At 40.7% G+C, this 27737-nt stretch overlaps 1 protein-coding gene across 3 annotated transcripts in view; it reads right to left on the bottom strand.

Moving 5' to 3' along the window:
- Positions 1-3080: 3080 nt before the first annotated feature.
- LOC139474769 (uncharacterized) overlaps positions 3081-27737 on the bottom strand; it is a 93287-nt gene continuing 68630 nt past the window's right edge. For all 3 annotated transcript variants that reach the window (XM_071257894.1, XM_071257895.1, XM_071257893.1), the window contains 5 exons: positions 14485-14820; positions 9430-9804; positions 7276-7473; positions 6605-6686; positions 3081-5068 (listed from right to left, as the gene is read on the bottom strand). In XM_071257894.1, the coding sequence (XP_071113995.1) occupies positions 4207-5068; positions 6605-6686; positions 7276-7473; positions 9430-9804; positions 14485-14820 (1853 nt within the window). In that variant the 3' untranslated portion in view covers positions 3081-4206. The remainder of the gene's footprint in view (positions 5069-6604; positions 6687-7275; positions 7474-9429; positions 9805-14484; positions 14821-27737) is intronic.

Below are 27737 nucleotides of genomic sequence, written 5' to 3' on the forward strand. Positions count from 1 at the left end.
TATGTACACCGTGGGTATTGCACTACACAAATACAATGTCTCACATGCTGTTGGTAGTATGCAGATGTACAAAACACATGCTTATAATTATACTTGTAGTATACATGTATACATTACTTCCACCATTGAGCAGTGGTGTCTAGAGGGTAACTGCTATACATCTCACTATATGTAGAATATATTAATCTTAAATCTTGTATCCATCATTGCCCATTCAGTCTCACAGTACACATGAAGTAGATGCATGCTTATGTCATATGTAAAGAAATAGTGGCCAGGCCTTGTTCCACGACTGTCAGAAGCCTGATACTTAAATGTAGACTGACAAGTACTTACCAGGCTGAGGAAGGACCCAGAGCCCCCCTGTATGTAGAACTGTTTCATTGTCTGTGTCTCTCTCCTCCAATCTTTGCATGTACCCTCTTACACCTCATGCTCACCCACTCACCCACCAACTCACTCACTAACCCACTAATTCACCCACTCACCCGCCCATCCATTCATCCATCAACCCACTTATCCACCCACCCACTCACATACACACCCCATTACCCACCAACTCACCCACCCACCCAGCCAACCAGCCAGCCAACCAGCAACTCACCCATCCATCCAGCCAACCAGCGAACCAGCCAGCCAGCCAACCACCCACTCACCCAGCCAGCCAGCCAGCCAACCAGCAACTCACCCAGCCAGCCAGCCAACCAGCCAACCACCCACTCACCCAGCCAGCCAGCCAGCCAACCAGCCACTCACCCACTCCTGTACTTGCCTCAATACTTTGGTTAACCAATAATAAATACATGGCACATATTGTTAACTTTTAGAATTGTAATATATGACATCCAAGCTAGCTGTGTGCTTCAGCAGCAAGACATACGCTGGTACAGAGACAACAGAAGTCACATCACAACACAGGGCACTACCACGGACATAATGGACTGTAGAAAAATAGAACCGCATGTCTAGCCTATGTCAACCAACTTGGACGTTGAAAGACAGCTACCACTATAAGGCATGCCGTGCACAGAGTGGGACACGGGTAATTGGGGACAAAAATAGAAATCAAATTGATTTTATCTATATTAAGGGTGGTGGTTTAGCCTAGTGGTTCAAGCGTTTGCTTATTACGCTGAAGGCCCTGGTTCGAATCCCAGCATGGGTACAATGTGTAAGGCCCATTTCTGTCCTCTGCCATGACATTGCTTGTATATTGCTAAAAGTGGTGTAAAACCCTACTCACTCAGTTATAGTGGTATGTATTGTCACAACTAGCATATACAGTGTTAGAGAATAACACCATGTACGGGTAAACTGATATTCTGTATTGAAAGAACATAAAGCTCAACATGTTTATCACTTCGTATCTACAAGAAACTAAACCATGAGGCACTCATAAAACTCATGCATTATTCAATAATGATTCTCAAAAATATTTTAGATACAGCTTTAACCTTGATCAACAACAGGTGTTTATATAACTATGCCATTAGGAGTAATTGTAAAGGCCTTCCACAAGCACCTCGTGATCATCTATTCCCTGGTCATGACCATCGACCTTTCACCACGGGAGTAAGATGGCCCCCTCTCGAGGAGGTCTACTTTCCATTCATGAATGAAGTTGGATGGACTCCTTCTAGGAGATCTAAATGCCTTTCTTGAAGAGAGTAAGATGTCCTCCTCTCGAGGAGATCTACTTGCCTTCTTGAAGGGAGTAAGATGTCCTCCTCTCGAGGAGATCTACTTGCCTTCTTGAAGGGAGTAAGATATACTCCTCCTGAGGAGATCTACTTGCCTTTTCTGAAGACTCGAGGAGATCAACTGGCTTTCTTGAAGAGAAAGATGGCCTCCTCTCGAGGAGATCTAATTACCTTCTTGAAGGGAGTAAGATGTCCTCTTGAGGAGATCTACTTGCCTTTCTAGAAGGGAGTAAGATATCCTTCTCTAGAGGAGATCTACTTGCCTTTCTTGAAGAGAAAGATGCCCTCCTCTCACAGAGATCTAATTGACTTCTTGAAGGGAGTAAGATGTCCTCCTCTTGAGGAGATCTGCTTGCCTTTCTTGAAGAGAGTAACATTGACTCCTCTCGAGGAGATCAACTGGCTATCTTGAAAAGAAATATGTCCTCCTCTCGAGGAGATCTAATTGCCTTTCATAAGAGTAAGATGGCATCCACTAAGGCAGGTCTATAGAAACAGGAAGGTGTCTACATAGAGGTATATTGCAGATATAGGAAGAAGTATGTGCAATGAAATATAACAAATCTGTGGGTGAATATCATGTAGAATATTGACTATTGTAATGAATTTCAATGATGGTGTGACATAATGAACACTTGTGAGTATGGTTATGTGGTTACACAGTGATTACATGATCGTCTACTAACACTCATACTGTAGGGTGAGAGAATATGGCCTGACATAGATCTTGTCAGGAATACTAACAAACATTTTGTCCTGATGTCATGGCATAAACAGTGTTATCATCATAAGTTTCTGCAACTGTGCTACATTGTATCTGTGTTGTAGCCATGGATATATATTGTGAACAGATTAGACATACACTATATATTGCCTGGTTGTCCTAGAGGTATTGTCTACAGCTGTGCTACAATGTATGTGTTGTAGCCATGATCAATGAGTACGTACATTGTACTCTTGTATATTGCACATAGTTCCTAGGGAGACAGACTCAGTCCCTTATATTGCACTATATATTCCAGCAGCAATCATCAGAGCAGGATATCCATAGTTATCTGACGTGGCTTATAATCCACCTTATATTACTCATCTAAATGTCTGTGATGACTAGAATGATTTCAACTGATGATCAGTGCCAAGATGCATCTTGAATGACGCCACCTGGATTGGTCCATGATGCTGTGCAGTGGCGAAACAAGGTGGAGAAGGAACAGGTGACCACTTCATTAGTTTGTGAAAATAATTCAAAGTTGAAGAATCTGAAAAATGTTGAGCAGAATTTCATTCCAATCTTTATGATTTCTGTATTTTTCACCAACTTTGCCGGGTTTTTTGTGATGAGGTCTCCTGTAACCAGGTCTCACTCTGTGATGTTCTGTGATGTTCTGTGATGCTCTGTCCCGGAGCACTAACAAATGAACACTGGATTAACACGTCAGGTCAGCTCACAAATATATACACTTAGAGCATGTCCATCCTAGTCTGTCTCCTCAGTAGAATAAATATGACAGGTCCAAACACAATTTATACACATTGCTGTGCTAAATGTACACACATCGGAACCTCACAGACAACACTGTAATAGTCTCGGTTTCATTGTACTAATGTCACATGTACAACATTGTTGCAAGTACAGTATTGACAGTACCATTCTCTTGTCTGCACCACTGCAGGGTTATAAGGCTAGCCTGAGTCAGTAGAAAGTAAAATTTAAAAATGGCCGCTGGAAGGTAGCAAGCGATGTCCCTGTCCCAGTGATGTTTCAGTCTGACAAGAAACAGGGTTTCCTATTCTGGCAAGGTTCAGTTGACATGAATTCAGTTTACCGCAAAAAAATATTTGATGCAGCACATATTGAGTGAGTACCTAAATTAGCAAGTATTTACCTTCTAATCAGTCACCAAATAAAAATGGGGACTCGTGTTCAGGGCTTGTAGATGTTTCTTTCTACTCTCCTGTGTGGCTAATGAAGCTTTGTGTTCATATCTACCACTGCACTGGTGTTGAGATGTGGGTGACAGACATGCCTACATGGTGAGTGATCATTAGGGCTGGGACGAGTCCAAATTTACTACCCGGGTACCCGAACCCCTATTACCCAACCCTACCCGGGTACCCACTGCAAGTCTCAAGAGTAGGGAACAAAATGTCTGATTGGTAATTGTTTTACCATAGCCCTGGCTAAAACTATTTAGATACATGTATCAAACAATCAGATCATGCGTTCACTGAAGTTGGCTGAAGCTTTATCATTACTCAAACATTTACAAGTCAAAAGGAATGTGTTCATCAGAAAGAAATGCGAACATTAGCGTTTTGTAGTGTAACCACTGTGCTATAGTAAGTTTTTGTCATTAAACAATATATCAAGTGATTAACCACAGGTCTTGGTAGTCCTGTGGGTACCTGGATCCTACCCGAGTTACCCATCCCAGCCCTAGTGATCATCCATTACTCCCTGCTTGTGTCTCCTAGATGGCACACATGATTGATGTGTCAGAGATTCTCAGACTCCAGTTTCATAGATATTTCTCACTTTCCCATTTGGCACGGCACTGGGTGCATAGTTGTGAGGTGGCAACCAGAAAGACTTCTCCTGGCCACTGTAGTAGGGGATGTTGTCATACTGCGCCTGACACGTGTTGTCCATGTCGTAGTCTTCCGGAGGAGGGGGAGGCAGATCAAACTGGTTGCTGAGCTTCATCTCTTCGTCAGGACTACGGAATGTGGACAGCGGTCGTGCTGGTGAGTCCAGAGGTTGCCCTCCCTCGTACCGGGGTATTTGGATGGTCTCTGGTTTGGTTGGGGAGTCAAGCACCGGCGGTGGAAACTCATCAGTTTTCTCATTTCCTTCTCTGTCCATCATGGACTCATCAGAACCTGATGGAAGTGGTGTTACCATGGCAACAGGTTGAGAGAAGGTGACACTCTTGCTGCGTGTTTTCGGCGGTGGGCTTTTATTGCCTTTCTTATTGATGACAGCATAGTAGTCTTGGGGTGGCGGCATGGTGCGGTTTCCTGCAGCACTATCAATCTCTTCCCGTAGAGTAAGGTAATCCCGCGGGGGGACGCTCATGAGGGGCTCAGTTTGGGGTCCGTCCAGGCCGCCGTTGTAAGGGGGAGGAGGGGCAGGGAGCTCCTCGCACACAACCTCGTCCGGCTGGCTGTACTCTGCGGATCCCAGAACCACGTTCTTGTTTGGGTTGTAGTCATACTGGGAAGATACCTTCAATGGACTCCGACTGATGGAACAGTAGTGGTCATCGTCGTAGTCATAGCGACAGTAGGATGCAACGTCCAGAGATGGAGTAGGACTCATGGCTGGATACATCTCCACACGCTTCACTGGTTGTTTCGCTCGACGTACCCTACAGCAGAAATACTACAATAATTGTCTATATAACAATGTGGGGTGACATACATGTGATTCAAATGGAGTGAAAACAACAATTGTTTTTCTCGTTTAGGGACAGGGCATTTATTAGGTGTGCGTTTTGTTTTTGTTTTGTTATTTTGGGGGGAGCATCAGAGGGACAGTTCAGGAGGGGGATCAGAGGGAATCAGGTGAGGGTCACCAAAATGAATGAAAGTCTATACGGGAGGGTAAAAATAAATTGACATTTATTTTGGGAGGGTCATGACAAATGGAAAATTTATCATAAAATATAAAGAGCATTTGCATTTTGCATTTATAGGAAAGGCCATGAAAAAATTGTACAAGGACATGGGGAGGGTCATTATTTCAGTACATAGTGCATCCAAAACCTCTGACTCACCCACCGCTGTAATAAATGTCCCTTAATATTACATAGCCAAATGAAAATACACAATGTTGTCCACAGTTCAAACCACAGAGGGGACTAGAATTGGAATATGTTGAAATTGGCACCATGAAGTAACACTTTCACAATCATTATTTTGAATTTATGGACTTTACATGTGTAAATAAAATTTTAGAGCCAGTGGGGTCTAAGTAAACACCAGAACACTTCACAACTTTAAGAAACAAGAGGAGATCTGATTTATATGCTTTGAAATAATCATAGTATGATATGTTAAATATGAACATTTTTTATGGCCTTTGAGTTTTTGTTAAAAGAAGATTTATTCATTGTGTCTTTTACTCAATGTGCCCGATCAACTGACCAATGACCAACCAAGTAAAGTACATGGAAATATAGCATGAACTGACATTGAATACTTGAACATTGATTTTGGTCAGAAATGTATGAATTAGTGCATGGGAGGTAACTCCAGCCAAATTCAGCATCTCCCGATTTTCCGTTGAAAGGATTGTTTGTATGAAAAGGTTGGTTTGGTTGGTTTGTTGTTTAACACTGCACTCAGCAATATTCCACCTATATGACGGCAATCTGTAAATAATCGAGTCTGGACCAGACAAACCAGGGATTTACATCATGAACATCAATCCACGCAATTGGGATCGATGACAGGCATTAACCAAGTCAGCGAGCCTGACCACCCGATCCCATTAGTTGCCTTTTACGGCAAGCATGGGTTCCTGAGGACCTATTCTACCGCGAATGTTCACTGGTAGAATGAAAAGGAATTCAACTGTCTATTTTTATTGAATCAACAACCATGTATTTCATGGCTGATTAGTATTCCAGGTTTTTCTGTGTCTTTATCCATGTACCCATGAGAATCTCCATCTCCAGCAACCTATGCTGTCGTAAATGGTGACTAAATGGATTGGGTGGTCAGACATGGTGACTCGGTTGATTGAATGTCATTTTTTTCCATTTACATGGATCGATGCTCATGATGTCAATCACTGATTGTCTGGACTTGATTATTTACAGTCCACAGTCATATAGCTTGAATTTTGCTGAATGTGACATTTTAGAACAGCAAACAAATACTACATCTATGCAAACCATTACCTCCGGCAGTGGACAGCAATGGAGATGATGAGGATGGCAAAGATGACAAAGGATGCGGCCACAATTCCTCCAACTATGGCAGCTGAAACACAATTAGAGCTTAGTTAACAGCCTCCGAGTAAATGTAGAATGTAGTACTAATGGTGAAACGACACTCGAAACTCTGATACACTGTGATATTCGGCCTTCAATATGATACATGATCTTATAAAAGGCAGAATGTTTAATGAAAGATTGCCTAAATAGTTATAACATGAGCTTGAAAAGCCACCCGCATCCTACAAATTAGGATCATTTTGGCTTGCCTGTTACCTTTTGTGACTCAGAACAGATAATAAAGATAGCCATTTTTCACTCATCTGAAATACACAAGTGTTTCAGTTCATGGTCTTCGTGTTATTAGATGTAGAGATAAACAGATCTTGATACACAGGTACACCCCTAATGGCATGTGTGTTATAATGGAAACGGAACAGACTTCTGTGGGCATCTTTCAGGGACTCCCATGCTGTGATCATCTGTGTAATGTTGGACCTTCAAGGGAGTTAAGTGTCAGATGCTTAAAGATTACATTATGAGCCGACACAAACAGGTGGGCTAAAAACATGTCAAGTGTAGTAATGAAAAAAACCCCAGGCATCTGCTGTTGTGATGGTGCACGTTTGACTCACCCATATCAGATGTAAGTGGGAATATGGCTGCTGAAGCAGATTCGTTTTCAGGTCGGCGAGGTATGACAGTGCTTAGCTTTCCATCAGAACCTTCAGCTTTAGTTCGGTCCCTTGATTCTGCATCTTGATACGGCTTGGCAAGAAGGCGTCTGAGTGCCTCCCCACAATACACGTTGACAAAGTCGTTTGATTCTTCGGCTGGAACAAGAGAATAAGAAAGTGTTGCTACTTTTTCAGATCAACAATTCTGCTTAATGACAAGAAAGTGTTGTTACTGTTTCAGATCAACAATTTTGCTTAATGACAAGCAAGTGTTGCTACTGTTTCAGATCAACAATTCTGCTTATTGACAAGCAAGTGTCGTTACTGTTTCAGATCAACAATTCTGCTTAATGACAAGCAAGTGTTGCTACTGTTACTGATCATCAATTCTGCTGAATGACAAGCAAGTGTTGTTACTGTTTCAGATCAACAATTCTGCTGAATGACAAGAAAGTGTTGCTACTGTTTCAGATCAACAATTCTGCTTAATGACAAGCAAGTGTTGTTACTGTTTCAGATCAACAATTCTGCTTAATGACAAGCAAGTGTTGTTACTGTTTCAGATCAACAATTCTGCTTAATGACAAGCAAGTGTTGCTACTGTTTCAGATCAACAATTCTGCTGAATGACAAGCAAGTGTTGCTACTGTTTCAGATCAACAATTCTGCTTAATGACAAGAAAGTGTTGTTACTGTTTCAGATCAACAATTCTGCTTAATGACAAGCAAGTGTTGCTACTGTTTCAGATCAACAATTCTGCTGAATGACAAGCAAGTGTTGTTACTGTTTCAGATCAACAATTCTGCTTAATGACAAGCAAGTGTTGCTACTGTTTCAGATCAACAATTCTGCTTAATGACAAGCAAGTGTTGCTACTGTTTCAGATCAACAATTCTGCTTAATGACAAGCAAGTGTTGTTACTGTTTCAGATCAACAATTCTGCTTAATGACAAGCAAGTGTTCCTACTGTTTCAGATCAACAATTCTGCTTAATGACAAGCAAGTGTTCCTACTGTTTCAGATCAACAATTCTGCTTAATGACAAGCAAGTGTTCCTACTGTTTCAGATCAACAATTCTGTTTAATGACAAGCAAGTGTTCCTACTGTTTCAGATCAACAATTCTGCTTAATGACAAGCAAGTGTTCCTACTGTTTCAGATCAACAATTCTGCTTAATGACAAGCAAGTGTTGCTACTGTTTCAGATCAACAATTCTGCTTAATGACAAGCAAGTGTTGCTACTGTTTCAGATCAACAATTCTGCTTAATGACAAGCAAGTGTTGCTACTGTTTCAGATCAACAATTCTGTTTAATGACAAGCAAGTGTTGCTACTGTTTCAGATCAACAATTCTGCTTAATGACCAGAAAGTGTTGCTACTGTTTCAGATCAACAATTCTGCTTAATGACAAGAAAGTGTTGTTACTGTTTCAGATCAACAATTCTGCTTAATGACAAGCAAGTGTTGCTACTGTTTCAGATCAACAATTCTGCTGAATGACAAGCAAGTGTTGTTACTGTTTCAGATCAACAATTCTGCTTAATGACAAGCAAGTGTTGCTACTGTTTCAGATCAACAATTCTGCTTAATGACAAGCAAGTGTTGCTACTGTTTCAGATCAACAATTCTGCTTAATGACAAGCAAGTGTTGCTACTGTTTCAGATCAACAATTCTGTTTAATGACAAGCAAGTGTTGCTACTGTTTCAGATCAACAATTCTGCTGAATGACAAGCAAGTGTTGTTACTGTTTCAGATCAACAATTCTGCTTAATGACAAGAAAGTGTTGTTACTGTTTCAGATCAACAATTCTGTTTAATGACCAGAAAGTGTTGTTACTGTTGCAACACTTCTGCTTGATTAGTGTGTACAGAACAAGAGAAAAATATAGGGAAATTCTAGAAATATGGCATGGTTGATATGAGGTAAATTTCATGCAACAATGCTCTTGGATTTAAAGTTCAGATAAAACCATGTGGAAAATAAATTTGCCTTCAGTTGAACACAGCAATATTTTGTTTACTTTACGGCAGGCTTGTCCCTAAAATAACAAAAAAGAATTGCCTTGTGTAATAAATCAGGACTTTTCACACATCTGTCCTAATCACCTTTAATCTGGAACCACACATAGGCCGTCCCACGATCATTGCTCTGGCTCTCCAGGCTGATGGTGACATTCCGCGTTGACCGTTCGTACAGAGCTCGGAAGCCATACAGTCCACGATGACCACACGTGATCTGCTTCTTGTAGTTAAAACTGTCTTCAATCTTGATGAGCTCGGTACAGGTTCGACCTCCGTACTCCGACATAGCGATGAGGATGTCGATGGAATGGAGGCTGATGCCACGCGACTGCTCTGTGGTGGCCAGACAGGAACACCGGGGTTTGTTGCCACGGATGGAGGAAGGGTACTCTGTGTTGGCTATGTACAACTCCTTGCCTCGCTTATGTGTGTCGGAGCAGAAGCTTGCAATGTCAGCATCTGCAACAGTTCAGTCATTTAAATCAGAAGAGGAAATGTAAGATCGGCGGTAGAATAGGTCTTCAACCCATGCTTGTCATAAAAGGCAAAAACCATAACAGTGTGTCCAGTTGGAGTTGTGCAAACTTGACCACATACACTGACACAACCCATCTGCATTGATGATAAATGTTAAAAATGTTTCAATATAAGAGAAAATGGCAATGAAAAAGCAGTGACAATATAGCCACAGCATCTATTTATGCCAAATACTTAGTGGGAATGCAGTGAACCACGTCATGTATGTTCCAATGAAGGGACTCGTGAAGATCCGTGGTAGAATAGATCTTCAGCAACCCATGCTTGCCTTAAAAGGCGACTATGCTTGTTGTAAAAGGCGACAAACAGGATTGGTTGGTCAGATTTGCTGACTTGGTTGATGCATGTCATCATTTCCCAATGGCATGGATCGATGCTCATGATGTCAATCACTGGATTGTCTGGTCAGACTCGATTATTTACAGACCGCCATCATATAGCTGGAATATTGCTGAGTGCGGCGTTAAAAAACAAGCAACAACAACACACACATGCATGCAAGTTGCTACCCAGGTATAAAAATGCAATAATCTTGACCACCACATTTAACCCAATTTCACCTCACCTAAACTAAATAAACTGAATATTGTGTCAAATAATGTTTTTTGCAAGAAGAAAGGTCTTTACAACAGACTGTATGTTTGTAAGACCTTGGTGACAGAGAGAATATTTCTGATGGCCAAGGGAAGTAACTCTTACTGCCTTGTCTGTCAGTACTGTTCACCAGAGCACATTGCAGCAATCTGATACAGAGCTTTCAAACTAATTGTGTAAATAACAGGAAGTTTACATGAATGATTTGTAAACGAAAGGCAATGTTTTGAATGCTGTCATGTATTTTAATGTAGCAAGATTGAGATAATAACTGTTTACGTTGTGAATGAATGTCTGACAACCTTGTCAAGGATAATTTGATTTCTTTTTCATTTCCATTTCCCTTGAAATTAGTGGGTTCAGTCTGGGAAACGGAAGTAGGAAGTTGTTTATTGATTCCTGCTGCTCTGACGTAGTTGCAATAATGATATGTCCGTCGAAGACAGCTAGGTGGCAGTACACTGCTACAGTGGGGAAACAAGTCCTCTTTTCACATGCATGCTTTATCTAATAAACATGTGTTGAGTGTTGTAAACAAGCTAGGTTTTCAGGGCACTGTGTTAAAGCCTGATGAAAATAGACAGGGTTCTTATTACATTTAATTTCAAAATAGAGTAGGTAGGGTTTTCCTTTACAACCTTTAAGCATGTTGGAAAACTTGTGTAAACATTGTGAATAAATAAATGCTTGGTTTCTAATTTTGTTACAAACAGGAGTATACCACTAAAATATTTAGGGCAGCTCTTTAAATTGCGTTTTGGGGGAATAGGATCAAATTGACAGGTGTTTGGTGGTTGCGATGTTTGAGTGATTGGTGAATCAACCATCAGTCATCTCAGCCAACAGGCTGTGAGGTCTCATGTCATTTCTCGTCACCCTGCATGCATTAAATTGGCATGATGTTTGCTGTAGATCAAGTGTTTGATATAGGTGTAAACTGGGGTCAGAATGTTTGTTGTACAGTGTGGCGCATCTAATGACAACAGTGTTCAACTCTGTGGCCAGTCTACATGTTTCTAACCACTTCTACATTGTTCAACTCTATGGCTGTTCTAATCTCTTCTACTTTGTTCAACACTGTGGCTGTTCTAACCACTTCTACATTTCTCAACACTGTGGCTGTTCTAACCACTTCTACTTTATTCAATGCTGTGCCTCAAGGTTCTAACAACTGCTTTATTCATCACTGTGGCTGATCAAACCACAACATTGTTCAACACTGTGGCTGTTCTAACATCTTCTACATTGTTCAACACTGTGGCTGTTCTTACTACTTCTACATTGTTCAATGCTGTGGCTGTTCTAACCTCTTCTACATTAATTTATTGTTCAACACTGTGGCTGTTCTTACCACTTCTACATTGTTCAATGCTGTGGCTCACGGTTCTAACAACTGCTGTATTCATCACTGTGGCTGTTCTAACCACTTCAACATTGTTCAACACTGTGGCCGTTCTAACCTCTTCTACATTAATTTATTGTTCAACACTGTGGCTGTTCTTACCACTTCTACATTGTTTAACGCTGTGGCTGTTCTAACAACTGCTTTATTCATCACTGTGTCTGTTCTAACCTCTTAAACATTGTTCAACACTGTGGCTGTTCTAATCTCTTCTACTTTGTTCAACACTGTGGCTGTTCTAACCACTTCTACATTGTTCAACACTGTGGCTGTTCTAACCACTTCTACATTGTTCAACATTGTGGCTGTTCTAACCCCTTCTACATTGTTCAACACTGTGGCTGTTCTAACCACTTCTACATTGTTCAACACTGTGGCTGTTCTAACCACTTCTACATTGTTCAACACTGGCTGTTCTAACCACTTCAACATTGTTCAACACTGTGGCTGTTCTTACCACTTCTACATTGTTCAACACCATGACTGTTCTAACCACTTCTACATTGTTCAATACTGTGGCTGTTCTAACCACTTCTACATTGTTCAACACTGTGGCTGTTCTAACCACTTCAACATTGTTCAACACTGGCTGTTCTAACCCCTTCTACATTGTTCAACACTGTGGCTGTTCTTACCACTTCTACATTGTTCAACACCATGACTGTTCTAACCACTTCTACATTGTTCAATACTGTGGCTGTTCTAACCACTTCTACATTGTTCAACACTGTGGCTGTTCTAACCACTTCTACATTGTTCAACACTGGCTGTTCTAACCACTTCAACATTGTTCAACACTGTGGCTGTTCTTACCACTTCTACATTGTTCAACACCATGACTGTTCTAACCACTTCTACATTGTTCAATACTGTGGCTGTTCTAACCACTTCTACATTGTTCAACACTGTGGCTGTTCTAACCACTTCAACATTGTTCAACACTGGCTGTTCTAACCCCTTCTACATTGTTCAACACTGTGGCTGTTCTTACCACTTCTACATTGTTCAACACCATGACTGTTCTAACCACTTCTACATTGTTCAATACTGTGGCTGTTCTAACAACTACTACTTTGTCCGCTGTCATATTGCTGGAATATTGCTGAGTGCGGCGTTAAACAACAACCACTACTTTGTTCAATACCGTGGCTGTTCTAACAACCACTAGTGTTCAAGTCTAGGCCTATCTTATCACCTCCACTTTGTTCTACTCTGGGCCTCATCTTATCACGTCTATGTATGTGATACTGTGATCTTTCAACAATGTTACAACTTGTTTGCATTGAGGAAAAGCTGAGCAACAAGGTTTGGTGTCGGTTGTCTGACCCTTGGCAACTTATCGTATTGTTATCACAAGATATGTCAAAACACCAGCCTCTCAAAACAATGGCTGGATGTGTCCGGATGCCTCCTATACATGGGGCAGACTGCTTCCGATGGCTGAACCTTGTGTCCGTGTACATAACATACATTGCACAGGTGTAAAGTAGCACCATTTCTTTATAGGAGTTCATAGTCAGCCATATGTTCTGTGAACATCAAAGATGGCACTGTTATGTCAGCACTAGCTGAGTTATCTCAATATTGCTACACACAGACAGATTTAGCTTCACTTCAGGAAAAGTCTGTTTCTAAAACACTGGGAATTCTATCCTCAAAGTATTAAGGTCAACAGGTACGGTAAGGCTAATTATGAGTAAAATTTCAAATTAAGGAGGACGCATTCTTGAGTTAATTCTTTGAAAATGAACGGAAGTAATACTAAACTTGACTACTTAAGTGGTCCATAGAATGTAAAGTGAAACTGTTGTTTGCATGTTTTGAGGTAGTTCACCTCCTTATCTTGTAATATCATCTGGTAATGATAATGGACGTTTATGATAATTAATTAGCTTATGATGTGTTATTGATCATACTGTAAAAAACTCACCTGTCACACATGGCTATGATTATTAATATGTGTACATACTTGAGTGAATATGAAGAGCCTCTCCCCTTCACCCAGTACCTAAATACCACAATACCATTCTGTTTACCTTGCATCAAAAACTATCATTCCTTGGGTATATAGCTCACCTGGTTGTGAAAGTGGTTTGATTTAGCTCCCCTGATATAATAGTTGCTTGTTTTAGCTCATCTGGTCTTCTTTAGCATAGTAGCTCTTGAACACACCTGTTTTGCTATATGATAGTGGTTGGTTTAGCTCACCTTGTATGCTGTAATAGTTACTTTTAAACACACCTGTTTTGCTACATGATAGTGGTTGGTTTAGCTCACCTTGTATGCTGTAATAGTTACTTTTAAACACATCTGTATTGCTATATGATAGTGGTTGATTTAGCTCACCTTGTATGCTGTAATAGTTACTTTTAAACACACCTGTTTTGCTATATGATAGTGGTTGATTTAGCTCACCTTGTATGCTGTAATAGTTACTTTTAAACACACCTGTTTTGCTATATGATAGTGGTTGGCTTAGCTAACCTGGTATGCTGTCATAGTTACTTTAAAATGTGTGAAGCCCATTAATAGTGTCCCCCGCTGTGATATTGCTGTAATATTGCTGAGAGCGGTGTAAAACCATACTCACTTACTCACTTACTCACCTGCTATGCAGTCATAGATGATGGTCATGAAGTCAGTGGTCTTCTTCAGACACTGTCCACCGGTAGTGACCTTCTTGACCATGAACTTGCAGGAGGGATACCCAGAACACTGGGTGTTGATGTCCAGGTACGACTCCTCCCTGTTCACCATGCAGTCAGCGTGGGACGCGGTGCAGCAGTCGCGCCGGGTGCGGCGGTGTCCCACGCAGGCTGCATCTAGCTTCACACCATAGAACAAGCGCTTGATGGCTATACGGTGTCCAGCACCACAGTCCAGCCTCAGCTCCTGCTCGTTGCAGCCGCTGGCGTAGATGTTCTGTTTGGCCTCGCCGCACACTGCAACATAAGTATCGGGAACAGTTAGACTTTGTAAACAGAATTTGCATCAATGCTGCACATAATTCATGCATAGGGTATTATCAAAATGGCCATTACTCAATATTCAGCAACCCATGCTTGCCATAAAAGGCGACTATGCTTGTCGTAAGAGGCGACTAACGGGATCGGGTGGTCAGGCTTGTTGACTTGGTTGATGCATGTCATCGATCCCAATTGCGTGGATAGATACTCATGATGTCAATCACTGGATTGTCTGGTCCAGACTCGATTATTTACAGACCACTGTCATATAGCTGGAATATCGCTCCACATAATTGGGATACAATGACATGCATTAACAATGTCAGGGAGCCTGACCACCTGATCACATAGCCTTTTACAACAAGCATAGTCTCCTTTTCGGGCAAGCATGGGTTGCCAAGGACCTATTCTGCAATAGGTATTAACATTTGATCGTAGCTTGCAACACTGAGGCATTTTTGTCATGAATATCTAGTTGGAATAACATAATCTTAAGTCTTCAAATCAGAAAGTTGTATCCATCTGTAATACAAATTGACAAGTAGGATCTGTCAATAGTTTCATAGTTATTTGACTATAAGTATATTTTGTTAGGGCAATTCAGTGTGAGAATACTACTGTCTAACTGGTCCACTGAATGTCAATATTGGATTAAACTTTAGATGCTGTCTAAACTGGTCCACTGAATGTCAATATTGGATTAAATTTTAGATGCTGTCTAAACTGGTCCACTGAATGTCAATATTGTATTAAACTTTAGACGCTGTCTAAACTGGTCCACTGAATGTCAATATTGGATTAAACTTTAGACACTGTCTAAACTGGTCCACTGAATGTTAATGTTGTATTAAACTTTAGATACTGTCTAAACTGGTCAAATGAATCTTATTATTGCAGTGTTGAGTTAAACTTTGAATACTTCTGTCTATATCGGTCCACGGAGACACCAGAATAACGGTTTGAATGCAACTGTCAAATTACATAATAGGATACCATTCAGTTGTCGGTTACATTCAGCAGTGATCTGTATTGATCTTCTATTCCACTGAATGCATATGAGTGAAATCATGGCTATCTAAACCACAGGAGCACAGCATGTAAGTATGAAGAATGTTTGTTCCATCTAGACATTTGCAGGAATAAATGAATATTCCCAGTCCCAATGATGCTGTGATGGCCTCCCATCCCCAACGCCAGCCTTCTGAAGCGTGGTGCACAACAGAGAGATGATAATGTGATTAGCCAACATCTTGAGGAAGTCAGGGGAATGTGCATTCCAGACAAATCAGGGCAATTGCGGGACTCTGTCACTATTATCAGCTGCTTTATTCAGATAGATGCCTATCAGACAGTGGAAGCAGGGGGACATTTGACTGACTGCAGCTTCACATGCATCAGACACCACACAATCAGCTAGAACTGCTGATGAATCCTCGTGTTGATCATTCACAACTATATGGCTGACGTGTTGAGTGCCTACATCTAGTTATAAGGGTACTTTATTGTTGATTTGGCTGAAAATGGGATAAGCTTCTTCCAGCAATCACATGTTTAACAATGTTACCATATCTCCTTTACTTAATCTGGTGTGTGGAGCTCGTCATGTTGATGATAGGGTTCATGTCCCCACATGTGAAATGCATAAAGGGTTTATAGACTTATTGCATATGGTATATATGTATATATTGAATAGACTTGATGTTACAAAGGGTCACTATATTCATTTAGTTCAGTCCTGTCCATGTTTCTAAGACTAGTGAGTGAGTGAGTGAGTGAATATGGTTTTACACGGCTTTTAGCAATATTCCAGCAATATCACGGCGGGGGACACCAGAAATGGGCTTCACACATTGTACTCATGTTGGGAATTGAACCCAGGTCTTCGGCGTGACAAGCGAACCCTTTAACCTCTAGGCTACCCGACCACCCCGTTTCTAAGACTAAGCCAATACGTTGGTCAGGTGGTTACAAAGGGTCCAAATGCCCATAAGGCCACACTTTTTTAATCTTATGTTTCATGGATTTATCCCAGCTTTGCCGCACAAGGTAGATCGAAATAAATATAGAAATAAATGTCAATTATTTATTTATATGAAAATCATTCTGTTGTTGAGTTGCAGGTGGCCCCATGAACCAGGGAAGTGATGTATACAAGGAATGTATATAAAACATTTTAATTGTATAAGAGGTCCATATTAGTGGCGGGAGGCCTGTGAAACGAAAAATAAAAAATGTTTGGCCTAATGGTCTGTCCTCCCCATGCTTGTTGTAAGAGTTCACCAATATGTATACTGATGAGGTGGCTAGAAAGTGTCCATTTGTCCATATTGTTCCATCCTCCCCATGCTTGTTGTTACAGTTCACTGATATGTTGGTCAGGTGGTTACAATGTGTCCCCTGGATGACTCATCACTCTACCCTATTGAAATGGGAAAAGTAGCTCATGCTATCAACCATTGCTTGGTCTGGTCGCAATATTGGTTTTTGTTAGGCTGTGATTTAGTATTGATGACAAGCATAATATAACATACACTCACTTATTTTAGGGGGCGGTCATTCGGTCATCATGCTGAAGTGAAGACCCGGGTTCGATTCCCTACATGGTCACAATATGTGAAGCCCATTTCTGGTATCCCCCACTGTGATATTGATGGAATATTGCTAAAAGCAGCTAAAACCACAATCACTCACTCACTCACTCACTCACTCACTCACTCACTCACTTATTTTAGTCATGAGTAAATTGGAAAGCTTTTCAATGTGGCTGATACATTGCTGATGCTAAGCTAGATTAAATGGGGTATATAAAATTATTGTTTAGTCTAGCCTTTCTACAGAGATAGTGATTGAATTTAGGCTTAAATATTTGTTATCAATATTTTTATATTTTGTGTCATGGTAATGGGAGAGGAAGCTGTAACAGGAGATAGATGATTATGACACAGGTAAGATGCTTACAAATCTAAGGATTATTATCATTATTTGCACCCTCTACCCTCAGACCCAGTGCCAGCTGAGGACACTTCACGGCACAGCTAGTTATACCTCCATACACCACAGCACCGATAGTACCTACAGCACCATGTGACCTGGTTTGGGAAGATTGAACTGAGTGGCACGGTACAACAGGGTGGTCTTATTCCTGTGGCCAAGATTTATGGCTGATCAATAGTAATTAACATCAGAATACAGACATTTATTGTTCTGTAATTTGAGCATGAAATGAGACATTGTTTTTGTCATTGATCTTGCGATAACCTGGGTTAACAGTAAAGACTGTTTGTGGCACCTGTTAGGTCTGAAGGCTGATGTCTTGGACTGTTGATAGGATATACTGGGTCCAAATGTCCTCAGTATCTGAATAGGCTATATGGGTATTAGATAGGAATCGTGTCCAACACAGAAAGCCAGACTCCAGAAAGATTGAGGCCGAGGCATTTGGGAGCAACAAGTGGGTCTCTGGTGGGTTTCAGCCGAGAAGTAAATATATATTGATCTTTCCACTGCCTCTCTCCTCCATCCCATGGTTGCCCCAACAATTTCAACTGGTTAGTTCACTAACTCCACATCTACATCCTCAGAGGGAGCTGCCGCAGCTGGAACACTTAATTATCTGTAACCAGAATGCATGGTCTCCATGGGGGTAGGGAGTCTACAATTTGTCAAACTGTTTCAGTCTGCCCTACTTTCTGACAAGAGCTGTTGAACTTGATCCATCCAATGGCGGATCCAGAAGGGGATTTCAAGGGGTGGCCACCCCCCTTTTTTAAATGTGAAACAAAATTCAAATGTTATTTACCATCATAAATTTTTTATTTGGTTGTTAAAGTAAAATTAATGATGGTTTATATATTTTGTTTGTGATTTTTTGGGTCGACACCCCCAAATGCCCCACCCCCACTGCATGTACAAATGACCGAAGCTTTCAAAATCCTGGTTCCACCCCTGTCCATCTATCTAACATTTGGTAAACATCTATTATCTAACTTTTTACAACATCAATGAGACTCTTTCCTACTACCCTGCTTCTGGGGCGGTCGGGTAGCCTAGTGGTTAAAGTGTTCGCTCATCACACCGGAGACCCGGGTTCAATTCCCGACATGCGTACAATGTGTGAATTCCATTTCTGGTGTCCCCAAGCCGTGATATTGCTGAAATATTGCTAAAAGCGGCGTAAAACCACACTCCCTCACTCACTCACTACCCTGCTTGTCTTAAGTGTCTATCATCTATCTTCTTGTTGATTGCTTTCCAAAATCTATCCATTTTGTAAACGTCCTGTTTACTGTGTAATGTGTCCTTGATGTTTCCTGGTCAAGGGCAATCTTCTCTTGGTCAACATCCAACTTTGATACACTGAATGAAACATGAGCTTATAATAAAATTGATGTCTACAGGAAGTCCAATATCTTCAGACCTGGCTATCATGTCTCAGCTGAATGCTTCCACTCAGCACCAACTAGTAATACACAGGACTGACATGTTCATGCACCTCTGTGGCAGTTGTAGCCGGGCCGCAAACAGCAACAGGAAAATAAGGTTGACATAATTGTTGATAAGAGGTGATATTTACCACCACACACACGTGTTGGCTTAAACCATGCACAAGTGATGCTTCATATCTCACACATTTCTTCGTATCCATCACATGATACTTCATATCACATATGATACTTCGTATCACACAAGTGATGCTTCATATCACAGTGTTGCTTCATATCACCCACATGTTGCTTCATACCAAACACAAGTGATGCTTCATATCACATGCATTTCTTCATAGCAAACACATGTTGCTTCAGATCACACACACTCTGCTTCATCATATCACACAAGTGATGCTTCATATCAGTGTTGCTTCATATCACAGTGTTGCTTCATACCAGACAAGTAATGCTTCAAATCACACATACTCTGCTTCATATCACACAGTGTTGCTTCACACCACACACGTGATGCTTCATATCAGTGTTGCTTCATATCACAATGTTGCTTCATACCAGACAAGTAATGCTTCAAATCACACATACTCTGCTTCATATCACACAGTGTTGCTTCACACTACACACAAGCTTAAGTGATGCTTCATATCAGTGTTGCTTCATATCACAGTGTTGCTTCATACCAGACAAGTGATGCTTCAAATCACACATACTCTGCTTCATATCACACAGAGTTGCTTCACACCACACACAAGTGATGCTTTATATCACACACACTCTGCTTCATGTCAGTGTTGCTTCATATCACACACAAATAAATACATGCTGCTTCTTTCCACACACACAAATGACACTTCATACCCACAGGCATGTTTTGCTTTCATATCTTGAACAAGAATGGCTGCACAAAACAGGCATGTTTTTACAAATGTGCACAGGTAAGTATTGCTTAACACAAATAATTATGTACTGTTTAGAACCAACGCGTGTGTTGCTCAGACAGGTCAACCTTGTCATCTCACAGACCGTAAAGAGAGATTTTCATAAGCCACGGAGAAATCAGAACGATATTATTTGGTCATTTACCCATCTCCCACAAATCACTCTGTGTACAGACATAAAACTTTATTAGCCAGAGCGGAGGCTGCAATGGCCCACTTTATAAGCATTACTCACCAGAGTAATCAAGTTGGCCACTCTGGGTGTAAATATCTTCATGCAGTAACATTTCCACGGGGCAAAAACTTAATTATAGCTGTCAGATTCCAAGGAAGATTGACAGACTGGCTTGGTGTGTCGTTTACAATCTGATAATGACTGTGAGGATAATCAGAACGTCTTTTTTCATGTTAGATGTAAGCACTGATTATGAAGCTTCTCAACCCCCCATGTCAGTTTTGACAAACTAGGTGACGTACATCTTTAAATCTTGTGAAAACTGACTTAGCTGTCTGCGGACTTACCATATTTAATTTTTACTGCTGTGGGAAGTATCATGAATATAGATTATGTTGACCCACCACCACAACATAGCCAGCCACAATTCTTCGCAATAACAGCACATTAAAACAGTATCCCCATCACCCATCCTCACCTGACCACTTCTCAACCCCGATCCTTGCCCCTATCCCCCTGACCCTGACCCCTACCCCACCTGACCACTACCCCATGTGACCCTTACCCCAACCCACATGGTGTTTCTGTAAAAAGATAATTAGGCTCAAAGTTTTAATAAAAAAATATATCTGGTTTTGCAGATGTAACTGAATAAATATCTAGTCTCCATACAAACATTGGGGTAACCCAATAGTTTAAGCGTTCGCAAGTCACTCCAAAACCCAGGGTTCAATTGTCCACATGGGTACAATGTGTGAAGCCGATTTCTGAAAACCGTACTCACTCACTACAAAATGCCTAGAATATAAAATGGTCCGTCCCTTGCAGTTATAAAACCATTCGTCAACACTCGTCCCTTTCCGTAACCTGCAAGAAGACTCGTCCCCCTATCGATGAATGTCGTGCGAAAATACGACAAACCAAACAGAATGCACGTATGATTTCAAGTTCTTCGTCAAATAATCCCTCAAAAATATTTTTTGATGTTACATATGTCTTACATCTAAAAATATACCAAAGACACAGTTAAATGTGTTCAATCATACTGTATAATTCCGCATGTCCCAATGTGCTTTAAGCTGAATCTGAAATATATATAATATATGGGAAAATGTATGTGAACCATTATGCAACGAGTTGACAGTTGTTTTAGGTATGCCCGTTTGCGCTAAGACGGAACCCGGTCGCAAAAATGGTCATGATCGGGGCACAAGTTGCTATTCGGCTTGTCCCGGAATAACACAAGTTGGTCACGAATGTTATAAAACATGCTTCCAGGGGGTAGCATTGTGTTAGTTTTAACACAGGAGTCTCAAGACGTGAAACTCAGTCCTGATGCTCCTGCCCCAGTTCAATATACCCAGAATATTTTGTATAGCAGCACTGAACCCCACTCATGGGCCTTTTCCCCAGTCTTAGTAAGAACCAACACATAGGGTACAGATCAATGCCACTTTCCCCTCCCGTGCGAGAGACATGACACACACATTCCTGCCCCAGTTCAATATACCCAGAATATTTTGTATAGCAGCACTGAACCCTACTCACGGGCCTTTTCCCCAGTCTTAGTAAGAACCAACAAATAGGGTACAGATCAATGCCACTTTCCCCTCCCGTGCGAGAGACATGACACACACACCCCTCAGCCTCCCATCTCAGACACCTGAGGATTCATCAAACTCCACAAACATCACGGACACACTCGTATTTGCATTTCTTAGTCATACTATGATTTGTGTTTGAAGTGAAGTTGTTTACTACCACTTGGCTGATTAAACTTTTTAAAACTTTTAGAAAACACTAGAGACGTGAGAAATCATTTCTCTGTCGTGATTTTTTTTTTCTGAACTGATTCCACATTGCCCTGATTCGAGAAAGAGACGAGACATGAATACTCGACTATTGCCAGCTGCAATGATGAAAAGCTAGTTCCGCTGGGTGAAGACGCCACTATTTGAAACTGTGTTGTGTTACATGCTTTATGTCCTAGTTCGAGATTTTAATCAGAGTGGCAGCCAATCAATATTGCAGTAGGCGGCTGGAGGAAGGCGCGGGCAGGTATCCGACTCTATGGATCAGCTGTTTGCATGACATTACACATTACCCGCCAACTATTAGTCAGTTTAGTCATATTTTGCACACTGTTTGATTTCTGATGGCTACATGATACCATGTGTGACTGGAGACATATTGTCGGGGATTGTTTGCTTGTATAATTGCCGTAAACCGGGGATGGTTTAAGATTACCGTTAGCTCAAGTAATATCTGCAAGATCAATGATTCGATGAGTGTTCAGTTACTCTTTTATGGCAATAATTACTTCAGTAATGCTTTAATTAGTGCATTTAGAATAGCTTCATCAGATGATGTCGTATTCGCTGCAACTGATACAAAGTTATATTGATCACAAAAACTAGGATTTTATTAGGTATCATTTTAAGTTGATAGATTAGTTGTACAACGTTTATGAAATGGCACTCCATTCAGCAACATAGCTGGCCCCAGGATCGAGATGAATGATGTCGTCCTTTGAGCTGGCAGCACATGCTGCTTATAGAAGATACTTACAGCTGAGTCAATGAATGATTGAACTTAACAAGGAGGCATGATCCTTTTGAAGATGTCTCAAATATTTGATCAGATATTCAAAATTCCCTTTTCACATCCTTATTGAGTCCACGGCATCAAAACCAGCATGATTAATGAGGGAAGCCACTTGGGGCTATAAGGAATCGGAGAGGGACAGGGAAAGAGGGTTATTGAAATGGCCAGTGCAGTTGCCATCGTAAGTCAAGATATGCCCTGTTCATGTATTGGGACATTTTGTCAGAATCAGTTTATGGGTTAGCCTACATCATCCCAAGAGGCTACACATGTCGCAGTAATTACTGTGCCTTGGATGTTTCACTCATTAATCAGTCACCGCTGTATTCTGCGATTCTGTGGTCGCGGAATAGTTTGCTGAAATGCCCACTTGTTGCAGAAATATACCTGTCATGAAGAAATTCACATTTTGTGCAGAAGTCCTGCAGAATTTGCATTTAACCTCTGCAGAATTCATTAAATACACTGCAGAATTTTGAACATGTCACTTGAAAACTGGTATAAAACCTGTAAACGGATATTTATTTCATTTTGAAGTGAATTTGAATTTTGTACAATTGCCTACAGAAAATGCATGTCTGTATTTTTTTCACTAGAGATCTCTAAATTCACTTCCATAAGCTCTTCTAGCTGTGGATAAGTTTATCATAAAAATGCCTGCCACAATAGGCGCAAAACTACGAAGTTAACAAAAACTAAGCTGAAAAGAATTGTGTGCAGACTTATCATAATTTGGCTGCAGAATTTACAAAAATTGACCACAGAATTTTGAATTTTTGGCCACGGATTACAGCGGGTCAGGTATACAGGTATACCTTAAGTTCTTAAATCACTGAGTGGGCAGGGGTGACAACTCATCAAAAGCATCATCATCCACAGTACAGAGTTGTGTCCCTTTATATATACTTGCCACAAAACTATGATTGTAGGTTCAAATCCAGGTTCATTGTGATTATGTTTGTTGGTTTGTCAGTACCATACCCCGTGATACACATGGTTTCACCAAAGGGGAAAATGTCTAAGACCTCCATCACTTTAGACCTTCCTCCCACGTCAAGCTGACACTCCATGAAATAATTGAAATACTGTTCAAAAGCATTATTAGCTAAGCTCACTAACTTATACTTCGTTAATGGATATTTATTTGTGATTGACCATCAGTCAGTCCTGATCCATTTATATTTCCTCTTGCACCTTGACATATGGAACTAGAAGTTCGTTTGTTGTTTAATACGGAAGTTCAACAATATTCCAGCCATATCGATGGTGGTCTAGAAATAATTGAGTCTGGAACAGACAATCCAGTGTTTGACATCATCAACATCGATCCACGCAATTGGGATACGGTGACATACATCAACCAAGTCAGCGGGCCTGACCACCTGATCTGCTAGTCGCCTTTTACGACAAGCCTGGGTTGCTGAAGACCAATTCTAACCCAGATCTTCACAGGTTGGACAAGAGGTCGAAGGTGTGGAATCAAAACAGAAATGATGGGGGATAGTAACATCGGTCCAAACAGACCATCCTGGCTTAGTTTCTCCTCAGGGAATATCGAGTTAGTGGAATCCTCTCGTAAACCTCGTCCACATGTTCAGTGGACAAATACAGAGATTTGTACAATCAACCTGATGTAGTAAACTGTTTACCGGGGGCAGCAGCAGCCTAACCCTTGGTGGATATTAACTGTAAGCTGGCGCTGCAAGGGGTGGTAACAGGGGCATGTTGATTGAGTCTACAACTGTTCGGTGGTGATTGAAAGTGGCTGCGCTGCAATCATTGATCAATAGAAGACGCATGAAGCTTAATCCTGCAGCTCTTTTACTGCAGCACTTTGTATGAGTGATGTGATAAGCTATGATATCATCCGAGATGGAAATCGTCATACTTGCACGGCACTGTTTGATGGATGTGATAGGCTGGCGGTGACATCACTCAAGTTGGACATCATGGAACATGCAGTCATGGTCTGAGGGACATGTTATGATATCACCCTAGATGGCAAATTTGTATGTGAACAGAACTGTTTAAGCCCCCATTACACAAGCAAAAACTTTGATAAAAAACTTGGTCAAAGTCCATTTCGACCAGGATTTTGATAGTGTAACATGCTGACAAAGTTTTGGACGGACTTTGATGGAATAGAAACTGATCCTATTTCTCGTCAAACTTTGATCACAGTTTGATGACCTTGATTTAATTTAGCCAATCAGAATGCAAGGAACATTTACACCTTTTCAACTGGAAGTGCATAGAGTCAAGTCAAAATAAACCAACTATTTTGGACTGACAAGATGTTGGAAGAATTAATTGATTTGGTTCAACAACGAACTGCCATTCTCGGGACCAAATATGCCTTTGCCTACCCCGATGCTGCCTTCTCAACATGGCAATACAAAAAATACAGATGACAACAGCAAATTCTTCATCACTTGCATCCAACATTATCAGCGATCACATAACACCAGAAATACCAGTCTTCAGATACGAACTTCAGTACACAATTAAATCCTATTGTTATGATATCTGGTTATACTTTTTAACTGAATCACCGATAGATCTGGAGAAAACGTGTGCACAGCTGATTGCTATTTCCGGCTTAGTTTACGAGAAAATACACACAGTAATCTTAATCTCTGCATATAATACAATGATTTGGAGAGCAGGAAATACAATTAAAAATGGTAAATCATCGTGTCTAATGATGTTTTATATCAAATTTCATATTTTTATTGACCAAGTTTGTAATACCTGTTTATTCACCTGAATTAGCTGAAGGGATATGCTGTGCTTTTTTGAAAGCACATATTTATCCTCGATAAATCTTTTTTTACACTATGAATCATAAACAACTTCTATTCTTATCTTTTTTTAAACTCTGAAATGTGCAACATAGATCGTGTTAGGTAGGCAGAGCATGTAAACTGATTTGTTGGTCATCTACCACCTACTACTCCATCTCCGTTAAACTGGTGATCAATTATTTGGACCCCGAAGGTAGCGTTGTAGCGAAATGTAACTGTACACTCCACAGTCTGAGATATGTGATTAGGTATGATATCTCCTGTGATGGACATCATGGTTCATACACTCCACAGTCTGAGGTATGTGATAAGCTATGATATCACCCTGGTGGACTTCAAGGTTCATACACTCCACAGTCTGAGGTATGTGATAAGATGTGATATCACCCATGATCAACATATTGGTTCATACACTCCACAGTCTGAGGTATGTGATATGTGATATCACCCATGATCAACATATTGGTTCATACACTCCACAGTCTGAGGTATGTGATAAGCTATGATATCACCCTGGTGGACTTCAAGGTTCATACACTCCACAGTCTGAGGTATGTGATAAGATGTGATATCACCCATGATCAACATATTGGTTCATACGCTCCACAGTCTGAGGTATGTGATATCACCCATGATCAACATATTGGTTTATACACTCCACAGTCTGATGTATGTGATATGTGATATCACCCATGATGGACATCAAGGTTCATACACTCCATAGCCTGTGAAATGTGATAAGCTATGATATGTATAGAGTGTATTTCACATCAGTTCCTCTCATCCCACATGTACACCCATATATCACAGGAGAAGATGAAAAATTGGCGGCCTCTCCTGATGGCCATTCCACTCTCCACACAACAAAACAAGGAGAAACATGAATATTTAAAGCTGTAATAACATGTCAGATAGCCATTAGTGGTGCTACGTTACGTGGGTTGTCATATGACAAGATTGTTTGCAATATTCAAAGATATGCTTTCAGCTTTTTATCCGCAGGAAACATACAACAAATAAATATGTGTCATTTTCAAGTGTTCATTTTGTTGTGACATTGAAAGTGTTCCTTTTAAGAAGTTTCCCTTGAAGTTTTGTTTGTTTGTTTGTTTATTTGTTGTTTAACACCACAATCGGCAACATTCCATCTATAAGACAGCGGTCTGTAAATAATCGAGTCTGAACCAGACAATCCAGTGATTGACATCATGAGCATCGGTCCTCGAAACTGAAAAAAGATGACAGGCATCAACCAAGGCTGCGAGCCTGACCACCCGATCCTGTTAGTTGCCGCTTACGTTCCCTTGAAGACTGTCAGACATATGCATCTAATCCAATACTCTCTTCACACACGTAGATAGTATTGTTTGCTTTGATTAATACTCCGGAAGACGTCGTTAGCAATCTGATCTTAGTTTATTGGTCACAGTGCACTAAAGGATCACTCATTATGAACACAGTTTGCACAAAGACTCAAGAATTGAAAACAACAGTTCACCTTACCAAACACTGAGCCTCTCGTTTCAGTCTATACACAATAATTGTTGATTTGAGGGCCTTCTATAAACAAATGTCTGCCCAGAGGAAGCTAAAACTGGTTTGTGTGGCTTGTTGTAGATTATACTTAGGGAGCAATGCATGCCTCACTCTCAGGGGAATGCTGTGTTTATATCTGCCACCAGGGGGCCCCCGCAAACTTTGTTTGAAGTCTGGCATATACGTCTACAAATATCCAGGAATAACCAAAGTCTCACAATCTCAACACATTCCATACTTATGTCGGACTTCCAAAATTTTACCTGCATCTGATCCATAACTTGTATATTTATTCCTTTAGTGGAACAGGGCATCACATATGTTACTTGTATATTTATTACCCTTTGGAAGAGGGCATCATGTATATCACCTGTAGAACAGGGGATCATGT

The sequence above is a fragment of the Haliotis cracherodii genome, unplaced genomic scaffold, assembly GCF_022045235.1.
Source record: "Haliotis cracherodii isolate W230 unplaced genomic scaffold, xgHalCrac1.p SCAF_3, whole genome shotgun sequence".
NCBI lineage: Eukaryota > Metazoa > Mollusca > Gastropoda > Lepetellida > Haliotidae > Haliotis > Haliotis cracherodii.